This window comes from Larus michahellis, chromosome 1 (assembly GCF_964199755.1).
Source record: "Larus michahellis chromosome 1, bLarMic1.1, whole genome shotgun sequence".
NCBI lineage: Eukaryota > Metazoa > Chordata > Aves > Charadriiformes > Laridae > Larus > Larus michahellis.
In genome coordinates, this window is record NC_133896.1 from 104,390,637 (window position 1) to 104,415,138 (window position 24,502).

Here is a 24,502-nt window from a genome sequence, read left to right on the forward strand (position 1 = left end):
GATGATGGATGGGAAACCTATTATGCAGAAGGAGGGGACTAACGTAGAATAGAGAGTTTGTCTTCAGGACAGAGTTTGGAGAAACTTTTTCATGCTATAAAAACAAAATAAAAGGGTTGGGGGGCAGGACTGTTTTTTTGCCCTATAAGACAAGGTAATAAAATTGGCACAGTACTCCAGTGAAAAGTCAACCTTGTGACCAGCAGCACAAAGCCGAAGCCTTTGAGCAGATGCATCCTTGTAGATAATATGACCACACGGAATTGCTGTAAGTATATTTGCAAATCAACCCATAAACATTGCAGTGTTTGTGGAGCTGACAGACAAGTAGCCAGAAGAGCTGCAGTGCGACCCGGGCCTTCTCTCCCCCTTACGACACAAAGCAAATGGGCTTGCACTGTGCTCCGTGCTGGTGTCAAATACAGCTTGCTTAAAGCAAAATGGGTTATTGTAACTTATCGTTGCTTCCTGGAGTATAGATGTATCATCCATAGGCTACGTGTCCTCTGCTCTCTGCACTACGCAACAGTTGAGTATCCAACGGTACCTTTAGAGAGCAGGCCGTCCTAACAGCGGTTGAACACAAGCCCCAAAGAACCAGCCAGGTACCATCTGCTCTCTCCCCTCTTCTTGCCTCATGCAGCCAGCCAGCACCTCCTTTCTGCTAGGAGGACTGAATGATAGCCGGCTAGCTCTCCTCCAAGGCTCAGACATAGCCACGCCAAGTGACCGGACTTTCAAACTCTGTTGGAACAGACATGGAGATGAATTTTGCTGGCGCACTGTTGTCCCCAACACGCGCACTGGGGTATTGGTGTATAAATACCATATAAATATTTTGGGGAGGGACTGTTTGCAAGGGCATGTAGCGATAGGATGAGGAGCAACGGCTTTAAACTAGAGCAGGGTATGTTTAGATTAGACTTTAGGAAGAAGTTCTTTACTATGAGGGTGGTGAGACACTGGCACATGTTGCCCAGAGAGGTGGTGGAGGCCCCATCCCTGGAGACATTCAAGGCCAGGCTTGATGAGGCTCTGAGCAACCTGGTCTAGTTGAGGATGTCCCTGCTTACTGCAGGGGGGTTGGACTAGATGACCTCTAGACGTCCCTTCCAACCCAACACATTCCATGATTCTATGAAATCTAGCTGCAATTTGCAAAAGGTATTAGTGTCATTGCAACTTTCTTTGTCACTATGAACTGAAAGTCTGGACAGAAATTTTCTAGCAGAAGTTTAAACTTGGCATTGCTGCATAAACCAAACATGGCTTATGTGCAACACTTAGTACTTAAAAGTGTATTACGCTATGCATTTGTATAGTACAATGTACAACAGACATGGGAAGTCATCAGATTTCTGGATTTTCTGGAAAATTACATTCTCATTCTCTATATACATCAGATTTAGCAGGCACAGGTTAAAATTGTGCAGTACTGTCACAAATGTCTTTTAATTTTGTTTGAACCTATTGCATTTCTCTTCTGACTGCAAATATAAACCTCTGTATTTGTACCCAGGTAGACCTTTGTTCTGGCAAAGAATAGCACACAATTTAAGTTTTGGCTTTGAGACACTGTGTAGGTCAGGCTCTTCTGTCTGTGCAACAAGACAGATTTTCAGAGGCATGAAGGGTAGTGGAGTAGTTGACTTCCAATGTAGGTGGATGCCTAATGTCCCTTCGTGCCCTTGGAGATCACTCCTTTGTGTATTGTTTTGCCATCTGCCTACACAAACACTCTCAGCAAGTCTAGAGATAAATCCAGCATTAGCAGCAGAAAAAACAGTGTACTTAATGAAGAAAAACCAATTGATTCACGGCAAAGGCACAAAGTGCTTCAAGGGTCTGTTTAATATTCATTGTGCAGATTCCTGAGGAATCAATGTCCACTTTTAAAGTTTCACTGGTGGGGTTTCTTGGGGGGGGAGGGTGGTTTTTTAATATCAAGACCTACAACAGGCTGTAAGGTAAGACTGACTAAATCAATTTCACCCTTGGTTAGTGACAGTTTCTTCAGGCTTCTGGCAGTAGCCGAATGTTTGAAATATTGGCAAAGCTTGTTCTTGCTTTCTCAGAGATGAGCTAAACTACATTTTCAGCCCTTGAGATCACAGGTCACAGCTCTGCTTCACCAGCTTCAGCTAATGACATAATTGACACCCAAAACAGAGCAAGGAAATGCTAAATGTATCAACTGCTAATATCGTTAACAGTGGGGAACCTGGAAGTCGTGGTATCTTCACCTTCTGATAAAAGTCCAAAGACAGTTCAGAGGAAAAGTTGCTACAGAGCTCAAACAGGTGAGAGAGTGACCATTTCAGTTACCTGCTTTATGACAGCGGTAAAAAAACCCCAACATTTTATTTTCTTCAGGAACAAAATATGAAAAGAATATTCACATCATTTAAATCAATGGTCAGGCTTTTAAGTGACATATAAAGAACTTAACAGCACATCTCAGAGGTCCCTTCTAACCACTAAGATTCTGTGATTCTGTGATCTTGCACCAAATTATTGTAATTACATTCTGTCTGCTCGTTTGAAAAAGGTTCGGCCTGTATTTCTGATGTTTTGTCAGGTTACTTCTTTAAAGTCTTCCCTGTGTAAATAAAGTTTGGAAAATAATAACGCAAGGCTCATCTGGCTTTAAAAAGACCGAGAGTAACTGTGCTCATCTTACTTGAAATATTTTTTTCTTATCCATCATTTATTTAAAAAGAAAAATCTTTTTTTATATGGATCGTGCCTGGAAATGTTGTTCATTTATCTCCGTCTGAAAAGCTAAGTGCCTATAAAAAGCAGCCTTTGCTTGTGAAGACAGGACACCAGTCCCTCTCTTGACTGTTTGACCCAGACTAATCTCGTTTCCCGTATGGGGTGGAGCACCCCAAGGACCGGGGGTTTTGGCCCACCCCAGCGGATGGAAGGAACGGTTTGGGGCAGATCCTGATGTCATCCCGGTTCACATCTGTGGAAGACAGCAAATGCAGAGTAATGACTTCACGATGAGGATTTTGTGAAGCTGCCAATGAACTACTTATGAATCCTCTGAAAGACTGTGAGAGCATCTATCAGCCTTCACCGAGGCACAAGCTCCAGTTCATCTGCGCAGCTTGCTGAATGAACGCCTCTGTTGCCCAGTGTGGTGATATAAAGTCACGAATTACAAGGTGATGGGGTTTGCCTGTTCCAGGCAAACAGGTTTGTTAAATCGATACGACCTTCTGTTCCAGAAGAAACCCTTTAAGCAAAAGGCTGGCTTCTGCTCAGATTTAAGAGAGAAGATTGCTTTTGAATGGGCTGCGTTAGCAGCAGTCTCTGACCAGCTGGTGGGAATGATCATGCACTCAGTGATAGGCTAGAAAAGAGTAAGGCTTGCTCTAAAGACACCTTCTCTTTCTTCTCTCTCTCTTTTTTTTTTTTTTTTTAAAAAAAAATAAAATAAAATAGAGTTTTGGTTGATGGGAATCATACCAGAAACTGAAGAAGGGAAAACCTTTTCCTGGAAAGGTAAGCTACTGCTGAACGGCAATTAGAAATAATGACTGTTTTATACATGAATTGTTCTTTCTTGGGGTTTGTTTAAAGCAGAGCCATTTTTATTCTGTACCTTCTGCGCTACGCTAAACTTGCGAAAATTTAGATATAATAGTATGTGTCTTCAAGTGGTCGTCTTGCATCCTATTAATTAAGATCTTACCTTTAATAAATCAGTATCTTATTTACAATATGAATAACACCACCAGTAAGTTCTAGAAATATTGTTCTCCGGTCCTGTGGCCCTCATCACCTCTTTGTTTACTCACGCTGGGTGTCGGCATCGCTGTCAGCACGTGCTTCCCCACTAGTGCTGTGGTGGGCCCTCAGCAGAGGAACCTTGGCCAGATCAGAGAAGAATGAGGCTGATTCTGGTCCTGTATCTAGAAAGGCTCATTGTATGGCTTTTTGTAGCTGCAGAGTTGTGTATTGCTGTGTTGGTCTTTATTTACCTCTCCACTGGGGAATGAGAGGGAAGGGAAACCCAGCTTCTTAATGAGCGTTAAGAAACAAGGCACTACTAACCACTGCTTTGCGTGGAACTGTTAAGGCTTGCAAAAGCAAAGCAAGATTTTCAGAAGTGCTCCAAGGACCTATTTTGCTTATGAGGAAAGGTGAGCAAGAGACTCCATCTGTAGCAGGTCTGGCATCACAAACTACAGTCTTGCACTTTCAGTATCTTCAGTTACTCTTCTAATGACAGATACTCCAGGGCAACCTGAAGTCCTTGCTTAAGCTCCAGTTTACGTGCAAGCGTGCCTGCCCAAATATGTGTACTTGTAAAGCTGGCCTTGGGGAGTGGGGGGACACAGCCCTGACTGCTGAGCAAACTGTTGCCGTGCTAAATGATGTGAAACTGCCAAGTGAGGCTAAAAAGTGAGCTGTGTTTTTTTGAAAGAGGTGTTTATGTGTTTGGAGGGGTGTAGAGTGTAAGAGAGGAAAGGAGGTGAAAACATCTACTGGAACTAAATGACTTGCGGGTTTTGGGGTGTGTGTGGTGTTTTGTGGGTTGGTTTTTTTTCCTGGTTAGCATTGTTCCTGATGGGTTTGTGTGTGCATGTGTGTCCCTCCCCTGAGTGCTCAGCTAGACTGGATAGAAGCCAGCGCACCAAGGTGGACCAAGCCTTTGTGGTGCTTTCAAAATCGAGAGGTAGAAAATCTTCTGGTACAGATTGCTGCATAGAATGCTTTTATGTTAACGTTTGCGTATGAAAATATTAATTATGCAAACAGTACTTATCAAAGCATTTTTGCATGTCTGACTTTCCCAAAATCCATGCACCCATGTGGTGTATGTTTTTTGCTTTATATGTTGTCGCATTTCCTATGGTCCTCATCCTGAATGATAAGGGGGGGATATCTGTGGCTCTGCAAACCCATGTTCCACAATACTGGTTTCTTGTTGCTTGTTTTTTCCACACTCTTAATTTGCCGAGATGCTACAAATTCCTCAAAAAAGCCCCTCAAACTTTTTTTAAAAAACAACAAAATGAAGTCCTGAATTACATACAGGTGTGTCAATTTGCAACCACTTGATTGATTTAAGTGTCTATAAGCCATATTCTAAGCTCCCTTAATGGGATGATTTAGCTGATGATTTAGCTGATTGTTCACATACTCCTATTGAAATGTAACTACCCTTACAGCAAAGGGCTATGCTCAGTGTAACAACGGGGGCACAGTCATTTTGTGGATAGGAAGTGTTTTTTTAAAAACATGAACAGTAAACCTTGTTAAGGTTTTGTAGGTAGTTTGGAGGTTTTTGTAGACATTCCTTTTGATTTCCAATGATAGGACAACAGTATTTCCATCTTGTTGGCACTTTTGCACAGACATGTCAGGTCTTAAGCTGCCTAAAAGGACAGGAGCCAAGGTCACTTAGCTCTGAACTCCTGCTGCAGGACTGTGGTCTGGAAAAGAAGGTGGGACAAAACCAGAGACTGAGTAGGAGTCATCTTTTTATTCATTTATTTATTCACAAAACAATGTCTGTCTTGCTCCTTTGGTACTAGCTCTTATGGTTTTCCTTGTATCTAGTTTTTTTGGTACACAACTGTCCCTTTTGGCAGACGAAACGTGAAATTGCTCCCAAATCGGGGTGGTTACTTTGATATAACAAGGTTGCTGAGGCAGCAAAATATTAGGCATGTGCATGTGACTGATGACATCGAAGGACCATCAGTGCATTGTTCAGTGATAAGCAGGACTAGAATGATGGAAAATCAGTTTAGCCTCTCTTTCTTTGAAGATGACAGCTCTAGAGCTAATCTTGAATATCAATAGAGAATGTGTTTGCACAAAATCTACCCAGTTATCTCTACCAGGGGACGTGCAGGCATTAAAGCACGTAAAACAAGCCTAGATCAGGCATATACACAGGAAGCTGCTCTAGTATAAATGAGAACCAATTTCATGACTAGATTTCATTTTCAAGGAAATTAGGACACGCTGATTTGTATCACTTGGTGCACAGGAGCTGAAAAAGCACAGAGCAGGTCCAGCCGTTCCATATAAGCACTGAATGGCCATTGCTGAAATGATTATACCTAAAATACAATGAAATACATCTGATGCAGGAGAAAAGACAGGAATCAATAACTTTCACTGATCTTTCTTCCATGTGTAGCTTTAAGCAAAGCTTCATTTCCTCAGGCAATATTAAACAATTAATAAACTTCAACATTTACCTAGAGAATATGGATGCCTGTTTGAATAGCATATTATTTGAGCCAATTCTTTTCTTTGATGCTGAATCTCATGAGTAAGCTATGGGACCACTAGAACAAGTCTTGCACAGTGACAATGAACAAAGATATGCAAATACAACTTAAAATTAAAAGAAACTTGCAAATGCTGCTTTATTTAATTCTTACAATAGGGAGGCACTTTTACATTTAAAAAAAAAAAGTGCAGTGGCTTCACTACAACTACAATGCTCTAAAATATTCTTCCATGAAAACAAAAAGAAATAGTGTCTGTGTGGGGAAATTAAGTGATTTTTTTTTCCTTTAATTTCATCTCTGCACTGGTTATTACACTTAAAAAAACAACCAAACAAAAAACTTAAAAAAACCCCACAAAAACCAACCAAACTTTTTTTCTACTGTTCGCACAGTCCAACATAAGCATTTAGAGTACTGCTGACACTTTGCTTTGTGCTCCTCACCTCACCGTTTCTGTGTTTGTGGTACAAGGCAAAGAGGCTGACCCAAGGGCTTTCCAGAATTCAGAGGGTGCTGATGAGATACTCTTAATGAAGTAATCACATGTATTTGATATCAAAAGTCCCAATTCAGCTCTACCTTGCATGTAAAACCTGCTTATTTCAGTCAACTTACTCTTCAACTCTGGCCCAAATGAAGAACGTGCGTGTTGCGGTGGGAGGAGCGCAAGCTGGGACACTTTCCTGTAATTATTTCCCCTTTGTGGAGTCTGGAGAAATTAAAGCTTTTTTTACATGCCATCGTAGAAAAGTGAACTAGAAGTTCACTGGCAATTAGCCCCCGGGGTGTCAGCCATACGGTCGGTATTCCTGCTGATAGGCAGCTAGAATGAAGCGGTGCTGGGCAGACCGGGAGGCTGTGCCGAGGCCGGCCGATGTGTGCCACATGACACAAGTGGGAAGTGAAGTTAACAGTAACCTCAGACAAAGCAATAATGTTGAAAGATGGGTTCAGATTCTGCAATACCAATGTACCAACGTTAGTACTCGACAATGAAAGAAACCTCACTAATGTCACTGGGAATGTCTCTGGGGAAAGGCAATCCTCAAAATGAGTATTGTCACAATCCATCCTTGTGTACATACGTTTCCACTTCAATGTCTCAAGCGAAGAAAGTAAACCTCAGGTCAAGAATCCTGGCAGATAAATGTCTCTCTGATTGATGGACGAGAGCATATATTCATCACTTACAGCAATTCTCTTGCTATTTATTTGGTTTGAGGTTAACAAAGCCACTAGGTGAGCTGCACAGGGAGACTTCTGGTTGTGTGAAAATGAGTTTGGAAGTGGAAAGAACACTCAAAGGATGTTAAAGAAATATTAGAAATACTTGAAATGAGCACACCTGAGGAAAACAATACTTTTCTAATTACCTGTTCCATTAAAGTTGGTTGAACAGAATACAGCCTTACATTCTGATGTTACTAGCAAAACTTAGGCTTTCAAGTATGTCATAAACACAGCTGTAACAGGGCTCACAAATAAATCTCTTATGGGACTGTGAATGTAAGGTTGACCTAAATAAAGGGAATATGAGGGACCATTAGAGGGTGTTCGTTCTGAAGAGTGCTAGATTTGTCACGAGTGGAAGAAACGTTTGCTGTAATTTCTCAGCTTTACCCAGCAAATTCCAGTTTCATGTCCTGAGAAAAAGACCAGAGCTCCTTCCTTCACGCCATCTCCTTTGTTTTCCAAAATTGCCTGGGGTGTACTTTAATCCACTTTGAAAGTAAATTACCTGACCTGATCCACAGCTCTGTTAAAAGTCTAAAGCTGGGTTCCTAGGATAGAAGAATTAAAGCTGGTACAGTATAACGAGAGCTATTTTCAAAAGCTGAGCTACTTAGAAAAACACTTCGGTTTTGAAGTTGCGATACCAATATTGATACAACTTGTAAACATATGCACAAAGAGCTTGGTCTCTGGATTCAGGAGTACTTTTTTTCCTTTATCAAAAGCACATATTACAAAACCTGTAGAGATTTCTCTTTGTATGTTATGCTTGGAAAATTTTAATGAGAATAGTAATGTATTTGAATCTAAACAAAACCAAAATTTGCAACTTGTAACTTTATGCTGCTATATGAAAAATAAGAAGTAAAACTGGTTCTAAACAGCACTTCCTGAACTTACTTTCTAAACTAAATATATCAAGGGCATAGTATGAGCATGAAAGATAAATCTAGCTTTAAGATTTATCACTGATATGAATAGAAGAACATTTTACAGAATTTTCATCGTTTCTCTCTTTACAGCTGAAAAGAGAGGGAAATTTTCCCCCCGTTCTATCTAAAGGGGTGGAAAAACACGCCGTTGATTATTTTCCTGGCACATATTGAATAAAATAATACAGGCTTCATTATGGCATGAGACTAATTACACAAATTGTATCCGAAAGAAAAAAGTTAAATTAAGAATTGAATGGTTACTGCATAATCAGTGGGCACGAGTGAGATCTAATGTCATTGTGTTTAGAAATGGCTTCATCCAGATCCAGCTGTCTGTTGTTGACCTTCACCTCCATGCAGCCGTTATAAAAAGCAGTTACTAACGTAGCACCCAGAGGAACATCTGCACAGAAACACATTCAGTTTGTTAGGCCAAGGCATGCAAATTCTGATGTATTTTTCAGATTAGCGAAAACATGGGGAACACTCCACTCCCCAGCCATTAGTCATCCATGGGAGAAAAGAGCAAATTGGCAGGAAACACTTAAGTTGTTCTCCCTTTTCTTTAAGATTGAGATAAAGTCAGCAAAGCTTAGAAAGGTCAGTAAAATTTGAAATATGCGTTAGAAGTCTTCTCCCATCCAGAAACATAACTATGTGACTGTCTTTCATAGTAGCATTTCCTGGATTAACAACAGTGAACCAACAGTTTGTTTCATGGAGTCCACTGTTCTCGCCCTGACATACAAACAGATGTCTTTGGGTTTTGAGGTCACAGAAAGAACCATCTTGCTTTTGCCAGAAAGCTACTCTGGATTCAAATCTGCAAGTTCTCAGATAGGGGACCCCTGGGAACGTTTTACAGCTTCCTTACTGCTGTTTCCAAGTGAATTCTCTGTAAAAGACTCGCTTTATCTGTTGCTCATTTAGGTATTGTTTGGATTATGGCAACATAAGGTCATGGATATGCTTCCAGGAAAAAATATGTTAAGCACAAAATCGAGCAGGCATTGTTTTGAGGTCTTAGAGTACAACTAGATTCTTACAAGGTAGGCAGAAGGTGCTTCAAGTACCTTCAGTAACTAGAATGAGGATGCCTAGAAGCTGATCTCAAGAGCATCTTTTTTGGATGTTAATCATCTTGTCCTTCCTAGAAGATAAACTTCAAGGTCTGGGGAACAAGAAATGTTGCTTTCTTGTCGTTTTATTTTGCTGTAAGCTGAGGTACTGCATAAACAGTCCTGTGGAATTGTGCCCTTCGGCCTTTTTTTGCTCCAGCGATAACACTGCTGTCATAGAACTGAGCAAGTCTCATTTAGCCTGCACTGGCTGTGCTGAATTAATTAACAAAAAGGCATACTCCCAATGCTGTTACTAGTTCGGAGAAATGCATATCAAAACCAGGGACTTCTGGTCTTCATGAAATGCCTGTTTTTGTTGGGTGCCTTTAATAATACAGTTCTCTGCGCTGTGGCTCACTGTGGGGTTCTTCACCTACCTCTTCATACTGCTCAGTAATCCCAGAGGCTTTTCAAGGGTACGTCAGAACGAATAAACGAATCAGAGTAACCAAACTGGCTGTACACGGGGACCTAAAGTAGTTTTCCCATATTATTTTTTCTCTCTTTGGTAATAGAGACTGTTGTGAAAGCAGGTCCCTTGGATAATGTAGGGTTTGTGTTGCTTTTTGAGACCGTTAAGTAGAAACTGTTTACACATACAGAGGGTTAATTTGCAAGTTGAAGATAACTTTTAAAACTGAGAGATTACACTTACTTTTAAGGAGCAGCAAGTAACTAATGCTTCTTATCTATTTGGGATCCATGACTGAAGCCAAAGTCTTAGCTGTTAAGACGCCAATTACTCTGTGGCTGGCAATGTACTAGAAACAATCATTTAAATATCACGAAGAGGTCTAAGAAATGACCAGAATCTTAGTTAAGTTACTATGGCTCAGTGACCTACTGACTCACCTCTACTAAGTAAACACTGACTTCACCTATCTTTTAAAATTGCGCAGGTATTACAAAAATACTGACACTTACCTATTGTGGTATGTGATGGTACTGCATCATTAGCACCTTCACATTCCACATCCAATTTGAATTGAACTCACCTGGTTACCTTGTTTCCAAGATATTGCATACCCATTCAAAAACAAAATTAGAGGAGAAATACTCGGTGCCTACATCTTGTTACATCCTTGATTACCAGCGTATGAAGACTGGTTGAGAACAAGCAAATTCCAACATTGGACCTGGATGCTGAGGCAACCACCACTTCAGACAGAGGCTGTGGTACTTGCGGTACTGTCCTAAACCCTTCACTTCTATTCTGACAAGCAAGTCTAGAGGGTGGAAACATAATTCCAACTTCTCCTGTGTACACCACCTTGGAAGAAATGCCTAAGGACACCATCTCCAATGGATACACAATTCCTCCCTCTTTCTACTGCTGTGCACTCTTTTCTCCTGCAGATAAAGACCAGCTATACTGGGGGCAGTGCTATGACACTGCCACATACATGTAAAGTGGATGTCCATTCCAGACCGTGTTGATCAACCTTTTAGGATTTCCTTAGGAATTGTGACTAACTGTCCTTAAAATACCTTTAATAGAGGACACGGAAAATCCCTGCCAGTAGTAACGCTGTAACCGTAGTGTCTTTCCCCTACCAACTCTCAAGTTTGAGGATCTTATGCTTCGAAAAAATCTTCATCTCTGGCAGTGCTATTTTTCTTCATGATTCACCCTAAAGCCAAACTATTTTACAGATACGCATGTGTACACTTCCCGCACAAAATAACCACAGAATCAGAATGGTTCGGGTTGGGAGAGACCTTAAAGATCACCTAGTTCCAACGCCCCTGCCATGGGCAGGGACACCTCCCACTAGACCAGGCTGCTCAAAGCCCCATCCAGCCTGGCCTTGAACACTTCCAGGGATGGGGCATCCACAACTTCCCTGGGCAACCTGTTCCAGCGTCTCGTCACCCTCAGGGTAAAGAATTTCTTCCTAATATCCAACCTAAATTTCCCCTTTTTCAGTTTAAAACCATTACCCCTTGTCCTATCGCTACACTCCCTGATAGAGTCCCTCCCCATCTCTCCTGTAGGCCCCCTTTAGGTAGTGGAAGGCTGCTATAAGTTCTCCCTGGAGCCTTCTCTTCTCCAGGCTGAACAACCCCAACTCTCTCAGCCTGTCCTCATAGGAGAGGTGCTCCAGCCCTCTGACCATCTTCATGGCCCTCCTCTGGACCTCTTCCAACAGGTCCATGTCCTTCTTGTGTTGGGGACTCCAAAGTTAGACACAGTACTCCAGGTGGGGTCTCACGAGAGCAGAGGGGCAGAATCACCTCGCTAGACCTGCTGGCCATAATGCTTGTACGTCTTAAGACTGGGGTACACTTGCAGCTAGCTGTAATATTTTAAATATATTTATTTAAAATATATTTATATATTTTAAAGACATTTATTTATATATGTTGTAATAACAGAATATTTGCTGCTTCAACATGTTTTCTGTCTCATAAAGTCTGCCAGTCATCTATTGCCCAGAGTTTAATTGCTGAAATCATATTCCGGCTACTCCTTCTGCACTTCTCACACTTATTTTACTTACAAATGCCTGGTTTTCTTACATACTTGAAACAGTTCCTAAATTGTGCCAGCTGGTGGCATTTCAGAAATATGCAATGTTCTTTCCTCCCCAGCTCAAAAATCAAGACATTTTTTCCAAATTCAAACCTCTAGAGAGCCTCATGGCTTTCAAAGGGCATGATAAAGCTACTGTTGAAGAGCAGGCTCCCTCAAAAGCTGAATAGACTGGATGAAACAAGAAGCACTCTGGGGAAAAAAAAACAACCCTGTTTCTTTTTGTACAGCTGTAGGCTTTTTCTTCCTTGGGTACAAGCCTGATTATATTCAGCCTTAAAAATAATCAAATTAATGAAAAGAAATATAATTCACCTGGCAGGCCGCCCAAGTAGGTAACAACATTTGCCATCATTGCTTGATGCAGGGTAGACAGTTGCTCTGTATTGCTTCGGTCTGTGTGTGAATCAACAGACAGCTCAAGTTGCTGTCTGGTTACCAGAAGTCCAACCAGCACTTTCCTGGGTGTACACAATTTCTTTGATTCCAGCTGTGCAACAGTGATGTTTCCAATGGTCACAATAATTTTCTAAATGGAAGAATGGTAGGTCACAAAAGATGTTGCATATAACTTCAACACACAATTACACTTGGCTCTGATGCCTTCTAAATTTGGAAGGAGAAGAATAGGGAAGGATAAGAAAACGAAATATTGGAGCCACATTTTAAAAATTGGAACCTTAAGTTGGAAAAGTTACCAAAGTTGATGTATAATGTTCACTTTAAAAAATCTTTGGCTACGGTTCTGAGGTGAAATCCCGTTTCTTTTAAGGGCAAAAAGAGTACTGCTACAGCTTCTAAGGTAACTAACTCTTCACTATAGGTTCTTGTTTGGGCAAAAGCATGGGTTAGCCATGCTGTATAATCATATCTGTCTTAGGATACTTGATGTAAACAGATGTAAATGGAAGTTTAAGGACAAAAAGATTTGTTTATAAATTGAAACTAACATGATGCCACTACTATAATATCATCATTCTACTTCTGTGATACTCCCCGTTCTGCTTTGTGCATTTGAAAAGCAAGGTCAAAGAAAACATGATGTAATGGACAGTAACTGACATAAGACCGCTTGGTGCTTAGTCACTGCTGTGCAGTGCAATCATTAATATATGTTCCGCACATCACTATATGATCTAAGTGCTCTTCAAAATATTAATGCAGCCTACCAGCTCCACTGTAAGTAGGTGTGAGTAGTTGTTTTTTTTAGTTCGATTTTTCACAAATGGAGTAGCAAGTTAAGTGAGACAAAAACAAGAGGTGTGACTTAGATGCTTATCAGCTGCTACAATAATTGTAAGATCACCTGTGAGTCAGAGGAGTTAGAGTCCACTATGGACAAAGCAAGAGGCACTGTTTCATTAGAAACCAAGGCAAACATAACACCAGTGTCTGTGGATGGGCGAATAGTCATAGTCACATTTATTAGCCAATCTTCAGCACTGTCAAGATTATCTGTTTTAAAAAGAATAATTGAAATTAATAAATCCATTTGCTAATGAAAAATTAATATGGAGTTAAAAATTAGTATTTAATCTGCTGCCACTATGGAAAAAACAGTACTAATCTCCAGAAAAAGCAGTGAACTTTGGAACTTTTAGAAAGAACTAGGAGTCTAAAAAAAAAAAACAAACAACCCCAAAAAGCAAACAACCAACCAAAACCAAAAAAAACCCCACAAACTTTAATCCTGCATCTTTCCTTATCTTCTGTGTTTATTGGACTTTTTTTTTTTCTACCTTCTTCATTTCTAATGTGGAATAGGCGCCACATTTACTAGAGGTGAGTTCAAAATCAACCCCCCAAAAAATTAACTCATAAATTGCTGCCAATAGTAGAATATTAGCAGTTCTCATACACTTTTACATTTCAAAGCAGTTCCACTATTAAAATGGGAATACGCAGGTACACAAAGTGAATATGCAGATACTGCAAATATAATTTCATATGATGCATTCATAGTGAAGGTAATATAAAAATTACTATCTAAAGAGGTATTTGTCATCTTTTCTATCTTTTTCTTCCTGTGTCTCTTCCCCATCTCATGTTCCTAAAACATGAGGTGGGGTCATATTCCTACGCAAAGCCAAATGGGCAGCGAGACAGTGGGCTATAACAGCTCATAGAAGGGCAGCAGTAGGTGTGGGCAGCCTCTTGGATTTGGGGATGTGGGGGGGTGAGAACAGAAAAGAGGGTGTGAAGTCGTGGCAGCAACCCCAAACACAAAGGTAAGGAGGAGTCATGGCAGCATGGTGTTAGTGAATGAACGGGAGTAAAGTTGAAGAAGCTTGAGTGGCATAGGAAACTCTGATAGAAGTTGGTGGGAAGCATAGAATATGTAAAGCTGGAGGAATCTTTTCTTCAATGAGTGCGTGAGGGAATTTAAAGAAAAGACCTGTGAAAGAATAGCAAATCCTGGGATGAAAAAGACCGGGGATCAGAGCAGGGCTGAAGGGTAGCATAGCATTTGGGATGGGGAACGGTATAACGACAACAGGATTTGGGATGATGCTCAAGAGATGTCTCATTTTGGGCTCTCAGGTATGCACAAGGAGATCCTGGATTGGAAATTTTGAAATTAGAGCAGGAGGTCAGGCAAGAAAGTTCTGGGTTTGGGAAGGGGCAAGTGAGGCACCTAAAACCTCTAGATAGGATGTTCATTTAGAAGCAGAATTGCACGCACAAAACTATCAGCGACCTCTTTCTCCATCCGCAGTCTTCTTTTTCTGTCAGTAATAGGATAGCTTTCCCCATTGATGAACAGGGGATAGAATTAGATCTTTGGAAAGTGAATGTGTTCAACAGTGCCCATCCTTTGCAAATAAAGAATACACTTCCTAATATAAAGCACTTCAGAAATAAAATGTATGACACCAACGGGATTAGAATTCTCATTTGAGCACATTTCTAAAAGAAGTTATGGGAATCATTGCTGGATGCAGTGGCGTATTCAGTTCCTACGTAGCTTAGTTTGTTTGTGGATCTTCCTTTTTTTTGTTTTTTCTTTAACAATTCATCAGTTCCATCACCACTCCAGCAAAAATATAGAAACAGACAGAAAAATACTTACTATAGTTTATCTGAAATTTTGCCATTCCAGTGCCAGGGTAGAAGGATCCTCTTTCCACTGCTACTAAACAGTGTTTGCTTTGTTTTTCTTGAATAACTTCTTTTACACCTGAGTGTCCCTGATTCATCAGGTTCCAGGCACGAATGCACCCATCTAGCCGAGGGTTAATCTGTAGAAGAATTACAGCAGTACGTGTTTGCATTCAAAGTTGTTTTTAAAATGTTAATAATAAGGCATTACTTTACATATCAACTTTTTTTTGCTAGCCAATGCTATAGGTTACAGCACTGATGCCAGAAGAAAACAAATGGCATGTGTTTAGTACCTCGGCCTTCAAAAGGTATTTTTGATTTAGTAGCATTTCCCATTTTGATGCTAGTGATCTGTACAAAACAGATGGCTTCAATTTTTTAAAGCTCATGCTGTCCTTTCGTTTAGGTCACAACAGCTTTTCTGTAGCTGAAAGACAATGATCACTAGCTCTGTTCCTCATTCAAGGTTTCATGTTCTCCTTGTACCAAAGTACAAAGAAATTTCTGGAATTACTTTCCATTGGGTAAGGGGATGTTGTTGTATTGCTTCATATTTTTCCTCTCTGCTTCACTTTTGAGCAAAAATAGATTTAAAAAAAGAAAAAAGGTGTAGCCTCTACTGTACAGTTACTTTTTGCCTCTGTTTAGACTGACAATTAGTCTGAAGGCTCCTGGACTGAGAAGTAGACAGTTGCAACAACTTGACGGTTCTCATCCCCAGCGTAAGAGAGAGGTGCTGAGGATGGAAGACTGAATGAATCATGGGCCTTGTCTAGCCTGGGCTGTTATAAAACCTATTAAAAATTAAAGCTTGTTGTGCTGCCTGCACAGTGAATTCCATACCTATTCAGAGCCTAGCAAAAGCCAGCACCAAAAATATGGACCACTCCGAAATGCTCTCACAGCAGAGTAGTGGTGATTTAGGGAACCTTAAAGCTATGTTAGGAAACAGGCTACAGAATCCTGAAAGATTCGACTGGAAGTGTTGTGTTTTATAACTGAAACCTAACTGAAGACAGACTACAAAACTTCATGCATATTTATTTTCAAAACAGTGGTTTAATAACCTGATTTTTATTTTCCAAATGGATTCCATGCCACTCTTCCTTCCTCTGTGACTACCAAGTGAACAATACAAAACCAAACAAATAACAGAAGAGTATTAATCAATGAAGTCTTATTATTTTAGTTACCTGTTTAACAAGAGTGTTGCCCACTTTGCGAGGTAATCCCGCAATGTACACCTTAGTTTCCAAGAAACCCTGTGATTGTTTAAAAAGAGTTCCTGGGCTGTTAATACTCATCACGGCTTCTTTAGCTATTTTTACACTGATGCTGTGTTCTAGTTCTTCAACTGAAATCTAAAATTAAACACAAATAATTACATATATACACACAAAAACATGTAGGATATTTTGAATACTAGTTACATATAACTGTATGAAACATTACTAATGTTTCTCTAAACTTAAACTTGTAAAATAGTTTTAATGCAGCGAACATTTACAGCATATTTAAACCTGAATCGTGACAACTGTCCATACCCATGGACACTAACAGGAGCATGATCTTCCATTCCATGCCCATCCTACCCCTGGGAAAACCCGTGCAGCTGCTTAGTTTCCTTTATGTGCTATAGAGTTTGCAAGAAGCTGATGTCCACAACTGCTCTGTATCCAATCCACATTTGGCATACAGTTCTCCATATCACTGCAACCTGCTGCAGAAGACTGAATCTTCAGATGGGACGTAGATAAAATAGGTTCAGTGTTTGCTCCCGCTATTATTAGGCATCAAAGCAGATTTTTAATCTCAAGAAAGTTGTACCGAACTGAAACAGGAGGTCTATGTAGAGTCCTAGCTTCTCTTGCTCCCCTTCAAAAACAAGCAAACAAAATCTAACTGATGTTAATAATTTGGTGTGATTTATAGTTGGTGTAAGTGAGCAAGCTTGAAGAACAAGATGGATTTCTGGTCTAGCAAATGTAAAATTTGCTATCTAAACATAGCACTTGACAATGCAATCACACTTTTTAATATTCTGCTGCTTCCGTCATGATTACAAAGAATAATTCCTATATTGCCAGCTAGTGGTAATTACCTCTTTCTGGATCATAACAGGTGCCACGATTTCCCAGGTGTAAGGCATCCTGGTGAATTCCTTGGCTGATTTTTAAATCTGGGATTGAGGGCACCACTTTAAGCCTTTTTAACAGTTGCTTAATTTCTCCCTATTTTACTTATCAAGACAGAATGTTCCCATAGTGGGTTAAAGGAAGGAAAGGGGAGAGGAAAACCCATCTTACTATATGCCACAGTCCATCATTAATGGCTTTGCCTCCACTGGTGACTTTTGTTCCAAATTCATTCTTGAATTGAATTTCAATCTTCCCATCACGAAGAGCAAGCAAGATCCATGCTGTATTGTCAGGGGATTCTGCATATAGTATAACTCCCTCTGCATCATATGTCCGGAAATCAAATTCTGCTGTAAATCTGAGTTGTGAAGAAGAATCTTAATAAGAAGACAGGAAACATGAAATACTGTATACCCTAGGATAACTCCTTAATAGGGTAAAAAAAATAAAAAAAGTCCATAGATATTAACCTTTTGGTAACTCTGTACCTGAGCAGTTGTGATACTGGCACACGATTAGTCAAAAGCAGAATCTAATGTAAGCCTTGTTCATCTGAATCCAGTGAAAAGTTTTGAGATTAGTGCCGTGAGCTGGGATTTGAAAGAGCCTTGGTTCAGCTTCCAAATCTGCTATGAGCTTTACATGTGAAGTAAGAAAGTACATGTTCCTTGAGTAAGAAACAGACGGAATATTCCTATTGCATTTTGTGGAGATGTGATGCAGAAAAAATACATGACCTATGATGTGCTTCAGTACAACAGGGTTGCCGAGTGTCATCCTACAACAATCATAACTTAGCAATTTGCTTTCATTACTGCTGCCTTTTATATGTCATTCTCTGATTCGAAGATTTGTTGTCTGGATCTTGGTGGTTGGTTGAACATATGTATATACGTAGCAAAATTATGATTTATATTATAGTACCTGTACAGTGTATAGGTACAGACAGAGGTACGTCTGCCTGTACCTATACACTTATAGGTATAAGACAGAGTATAAGTACTGTGAAAAACAGTCCTTGTTTCCTAGAACTTTTGGACTAGATTAAATAGATTAAGGATGAAAGGAGAAAACAAAGCATTTGGAAGTTAGGATTTGCTGAAGACAACAAAAGAAACAAGGGATCTGTAATTAAGAACTCTTACTTTGCTTTCACTCTCAGTCTTGTTCTTTGTCCACTAGATGTCATTGTCTCTCATGCAGACCCACAGAAAAATCATTCTGTATTTACAGAGAGATTATTAAGATAGCTTCAGACATTTATCATCCTAGAAAGGTCTTCCAGGACAGCATTAATGCCTGGTCAACTTGGAATAGTGGCAGAGGAAAAAGTTCTCAATGTTTATGTCCTTCTGTAAGGTTCTGAGGCTCTGGGGATCACCAGCTCAACAGCTGCTGCCAGTGTTACCCTCAAATTGCTCAGTCAGTAAGTCAAGGAAAACTGCAATTTCAGCTGCTACAGTGAAGAAGTCCAAGAGTAATGAAGAGGTCACAATCATTAGCAATTGTTTGTGGAGGATTTTCTGGTCCAGGGAGGTCACCCTGTGAACAATCCAAGCACAGAAAATCTGTTGCTGGTGCAACTCTAAGGAGGAAGAACAGCACTGAAGCAAGAACAGTGTACGTGCGACGTCAAGAAGGAAGTTGAAGATATTTGCGCCACCAGGCACAATAGAAAGAGGAAGCTGGTAACGATCAACTACTGACTCTGGCAAGCGCGTGGACAAGCCTTATGCACCAATCGAAATATAATGCTTGCTGCGAGCATAGCACTGCAACCAGTCAGAAAATTGTTGACGCGTGATACGGAACTCAAATTACCTATAACAGATGAACTGTCTGAGCAACAAAGTGGCATTAACCTGATCACATTGGTCGTTGTGTTATTGTCCGAAACTTCCGCATCGACAAGTGGCGCCCGAACAGGGACCCTCAGATCGGTGTTGGGACCAGACTACCCGACGAGAGACCGATGGGTACGAGGGGTGGAAAAGCGGCTGGAAAAGGTGAGTGCTGCCCCGGCACTCGGGAAGACGCTGATAGCGCATAGATTACCGGGAATCTCGCCCTGGCCAGATGAGCGGCCGGGAGGAGATGGGGTCTACACTCTCAAAAGAGGAAGAGGCAGTAGTTAAGCTCCTCCAACATATGCTCTCTATGAGAGGACTGAGTTACGATGTGCCGACCCTGATGGCGCTCCTGGCATGGGCGCGAGCAAGGGGATTGATTGAGACTGTCAGTGATCCTTTCATCCCAGAGACATGGTCAAAGATAGGAACTGTATTATGGGATGAAATTAGCAAGGGATCGAAGGAGGCACACAAGTTTCCCACATTGTGGAGGTTAATCTCGGAAACGTTAAAAGAAATGCAAGCAGAGCGTACTGCCACAACTGCTGCTTTCACAGCATTAGCCTCCACCACCACCTCAGACCAAGGGGGTTCTGCAGCAGCATTCACGTTTGGCTCGGGGCGTGTGATACCGCCCCCTCCCCGCTGCCGGTGTGGGAAGGGTGGACATGCTGTGGGTCTGATGCCGGTGACAACTAGTGGCCCCACACTAACCAACCCGGGAGACGGAAACGAGCAGAAAACCAGTGAATTTCCTCTCCCTCCACCTCCAGAAGAGGTAGCAAGTTATAAGAATGATGAGGATCAGAACGAAGGACAGGGTGCTACAGCAGGTTTCCCGCCTTTACCCCCTTCGGGATCAACGTCCCCTGGGAGTCCACGAGGCGGGGAAAAAGCAGAAGGACTGAGAGACCATCAATTTTGGGAGCTGCTGAAGAAGCTCGAAGCGTTGGAAACGCGAATAACTACCACTCACCCTTCTGCTCCTGTCGCCCCGTCGGCGCCGCCTGCATATACGGGGGTGGACGGGAGGGGAGAAAATAGAGGGGGAATACAGAATCGATGGAAAGGGGTAATTCAAGAGGCTGCCGTGGAAGGAGTGTTTCTTGAAGCGGCAGCCTATCCAGTGTTTACGAATGCTGCCCAACAGAGGGAATGGGAACCTTTTGATTGGAAATTATTGAAGGAGGTGAAACAGGCTGTCACACGGTATGGACTCAGTTCTCCTTTCACTAGAGCTTTAATTGATCATATTTTTGGTTCTAATTTGTTAACTCCTCATGACACCAGGCAAATAGTGCAAATGTTGTTGAAACCATCGCAAAAATTAACATTTTGGAAGGAGTGGGAAAGTCTGTGCGACAAGGCTGCTATTACTCCAAGACAGCAGGGTGATCCACTATACGGGGTGCAAGCACAAATGTTAGAAGCAGCTGACAGGGTGTTAGCGCAAGAACAAGCTTCGGTGATGGCTGCCGCCATCGCCATGCAATCTGGACAGAAAAAACGAAAAGGTGGAAGGTCGGATAAGCGCTGTTTTCGGTGTGGGAAAACGGGTCATTTCAAAAGTGATTGTCGAGCAAAGGGAGTTAGGCAGCAAGACGGAAAATGGTGCGTAGATTGTAAAAGCGGTACCCATAACACCATAGAATGTCGACGATCGGGAAACCGGGGTACGAGCGCGCCTCGTCCTCCTCGCACGACGACACAAACACAGGGGACAATGCAGGGTGCCTGGACCACTGTGCAGCAGCCACCGCAGGAAGCGCAGGGGTGGACCTGGCAACTGCAGTAGATACCACTCTAACCACTACTGCTGTGAGGTTAATCGATTCAGAGCAGCAAGGGCCACTAGGTCACAGATTAAGTGCATTATTAATAGGGCGGTCTTCCGTTTCTTGGCAGGGTATCTTTGTAATCCCGGGAATAATTGACGCGGATTATACCGGGATAATAAAAATCATGGTCTATACTTTAACTCCCCCCATAAGCATTCCCCGCAGGTCAAAAATTGCTCAGTTGATACCTTTTCAAGCATGCGTTCCCCGGGTATTAACAGAACGTCGGAGAAGTAATGGATGTTTTGGGTCAACCGGGTCTCCTGAAATTTTGCTAGCGGTTGACATTGCACGGGGAAAACCCAAAGAAAAGGTGACAGTGACCCATCCTTCCGGATCATCCATGGGCCTAACCATGCTTATAGATACGGGGGCTGATGTTACAGTGATTTCTGAGAAAAGTTGGCCCTCACACTGGCCTCTTGTCTCTGCCGCTACCAATGTAGTCGGGGTAGGAGGCTCTCAGAGAACCATGGTCAGTGCATCATTTGTTTCTTTTGCCTTTTCTGATGGGGCTGTAGCCACAGTGAAGCCCTATGTGATGCAAATACCGGTGTCCTTGTTGAGCAGGGACTTACTCTCTCAATTAGGAGCTCGTTTGGTAACATCGCCTTTTCAGGAGCAGCCATGGTCAAGCAGCCGGTATTAAAGCTCACATGAACGACTGGTAATCCTGTGTGGGTGGACCAATGGCCGCTAAAAGAGGATAGGCTGCGAATTATTCAATCCTTAGTACAAGAACAGTTAGAAGTGGGTCATATTGTGCCGTCCACGAGTCCGTGGAATACCCCAATATTTACTATTCCAAAGAAATCAGGAAAATGGCGATTGTTACATGATCTTAGAGCCATAAACGCAGTAATGCAGGACATGGGAGCGCTACAACCTGGATTGCCTTCACCTGCCATGATACCAAACGGCTGGAACGTATTTACTGTGGATTTAAAGGATTGGTTTTTTACTATTCCGTTACATCCTGAGGACGCGGAAAAATTTGCATTCACTGTTCCGTCCATTAATAAAGGGGAACCAGCAAAGCGATATCATTGGGTGGTATTATTGAAAAATTATTAGAGGATCAAAATAGCTTACGCCATGCTGTGCTACAAAATAGAGCAGCAATTGATTTTTTGTTGTTAGCACAAGGCCATGGATGTGAAGATTTTGAAGGTATGTGTTGTATGAACTTGTCTGATCATAGCGAGTCGATCCATAAACAATTGCGGTGGTTGAAAGAACACGCCAGTAAAATCAAACAGAATCAAGGGTTTTTTGATGATTGGCTCACGAGTGTTTTTGGACAACTGTCACCAGAATTAAGGTCTTTGTTGACGGAGGGTCTTCGTATTTTATTCATTATGCTTGTCATTTTGATATGTGCGTGTGTAGGATTGTCATGTGTAAAACGAGCTGTGTTGAAAGTGGTTAACCAAACTTGGATTGTTCAAACAGAAAAAGGGGGATTTGTGGAGGATTTTCTGGTCCAGGGAGGTCACCCTGTGAACAATCCAAGCACAGAAAATCTGTTGCTGGCGCAACTCTAAGGAGGAAGAACAGCACTGAAGCAAGAACAGTGTATGTGCCACCACAAGAAGGAAGTTGAAGATATTTGCGCCACCAGGCACAATAGAAAGAGGAAGCTGTCCACGAAGCACGTGGACAAGCCTTATGCACCAATCGAAATATAATGCTTGCTGTGAGCATAGCGCTGCAACCAGTCAGAAAATTGTTGACGCGTGATACGGAACTCAAATTACCTATAATAGATGAACTATCTGAGCAATAAAGTGGCATTAACCTGATCACATTGGTCGTTGTGTTATTGTCCGAAACTTCCGCGTTGACAATTGTTCTGACAGCTGTAAAGGAAATCATACAGATGGTGCTCTAGACAAGGTACTGTGCTCTATTGGTGTCCTTGGAACACCCTGTGAAAGGAAGCAGGGGGGCAGGCAGGGAGCATTGGCCTGGTTTTGTTTCTCAGCAGCATCTGTGTGGCACGTCACAGCTTCTACACAGAGCAAAAGTGAAACAGCAGCAATATCCAAATGAAAGCCATTCCCACATATAACTGGAAGTTGTACAGTAATTATTTTCCTATAACATCTGAATTTTTTGTCGAGAATTCTAAATGCCTTCCTGTATCTATATTATTGCCTCCCACCTTCCCCCGCCCCTGCTCTTTCCTTCGGGGGAAGAGTAAGCTTCTCTCATGAGGAAGCACTGATATTTTTGCTCTCTTGTCCACAAACCAATGGGACCTTCTGCCTGGTAAACTTACTGCCCTCAATCCTCTTCCTTTTTTGCCCATTCAAATCTGTGTCTCTTTGAACTCCTTCTCCCAGTCCATACACTTCTCCTTCCAACAGCAGTGGGAACCAGGACTATGATGGCTGGACAACTCCAACGCTGATATTCACAGATGTGGTCACATCTGAATGCAAATGGTGCATGTTTTGCCCCAGCTGTGCACTGTTTCCTGGCTGGGACAGAGCTGCTACTGCCTTGTACCCACTTCTGGGGTATATGGAAGAAACTTGCTGAACTTTTAGTTTTGCCATGTAAAAATGCTGCTGTCTATACTGATGAGGTGGCTCAATGACACTGTAGTGCTGTAAACTGACTCCAGACACATTACTCCTGCCTGTCCACTTTCAAATGACTCCAGCTTCCTCTAAGTGCTAGTATATGTAGGAATCTGAGTTAACCTCCATATAAAGGTATCTTAACCAGTGGGGAGATGGTGATATAATTTATGCATGCAGTGCACTCTTTCTAAACCCTCAGAAAATTAATAGAAATAAAGGTCCATAATTTCAATGCATACTTTTATCAACAGCAAATGCTTACCTCGTGACATTTGGCAATTTAAACTTTAAGTACAGAACGGGAATTCCTATAAATTGCTCTGCCAAGTAAAGCAGTTCATAATTCTTTTCAAGGTTCAGTGGGATACATGCGGTAACAGACTGAAAATGGTAGAGAATAAAAAAAGCTGTTAATGCATTGTGATAGTTCATGAAGCAACTCCTATTGTTGGCTGTTAGCCTGTCCTTTTTTTGAAGCAATGGTTTACCTCTGTTTTTTCTTTTTTTAAACTTGAATACCTATGTACAAATGAAGGGGTGTGTTTTTCTTTTTGCTTGAAATGTCCATTTATTTAAGCTGTTGGAGGATAATTCGAGTTGAAACAGTTTTGGTGGATTGCAACTAATATTTAAATATTTAGTGTTTGAATCAAGAATTCAAATCTTCCATCGGGCACTTTCCTTTCACTCACTTACTAGGGTCCTGCCAGGCTCCATTATTAAAGGAATCTAAACCCGATCAGATGTTAGAAGTGAATGTGGCCAGAGCTGTGTCTTGAGAAGATTTAATAAAAAAAATAATAATCACCTTTTATTTTCTTTGTCAGTATTGATCTACAACTACTCATAGCTGAACAATCTCTGGTACTACTAGAATCATTTATCTGGAATAAAAAGTAAGAAT

General features: G+C 41.5%; 2 protein-coding genes across 2 annotated transcripts in view; one reads left to right on the plus strand and one right to left on the minus strand.

Moving 5' to 3' along the window:
- Nucleotides 1-6,370: 6,370 nt before the first annotated feature.
- Nucleotides 6,371-24,502, minus strand: part of PROS1 (protein S) — a 38,636-nt gene continuing 20,504 nt past the window's right edge. The window contains exons 9-15 of the mRNA XM_074597702.1: nt 23,861-23,979; nt 17,491-17,680; nt 16,378-16,545; nt 15,153-15,321; nt 13,389-13,537; nt 12,398-12,611; nt 6,371-8,831 (exon numbers count right to left, since the gene is read on the minus strand). Coding sequence (XP_074453803.1) covers nt 8,686-8,831; nt 12,398-12,611; nt 13,389-13,537; nt 15,153-15,321; nt 16,378-16,545; nt 17,491-17,680; nt 23,861-23,979 — 1,155 coding nt within the window. The 3' untranslated portion in view covers nt 6,371-8,685. The remainder of the gene's footprint in view (nt 8,832-12,397; nt 12,612-13,388; nt 13,538-15,152; nt 15,322-16,377; nt 16,546-17,490; nt 17,681-23,860; nt 23,980-24,502) is intronic.
- ARL13B (ARF like GTPase 13B) overlaps nt 19,204-24,502 on the plus strand; it is a 73,043-nt gene continuing 67,744 nt past the window's right edge. Inside the window, exon 1 of the mRNA XM_074597796.1 lies at nt 19,204-19,328. The gene's annotated coding sequence lies outside the window, so the exon portion shown is untranslated. The remainder of the gene's footprint in view (nt 19,329-24,502) is intronic.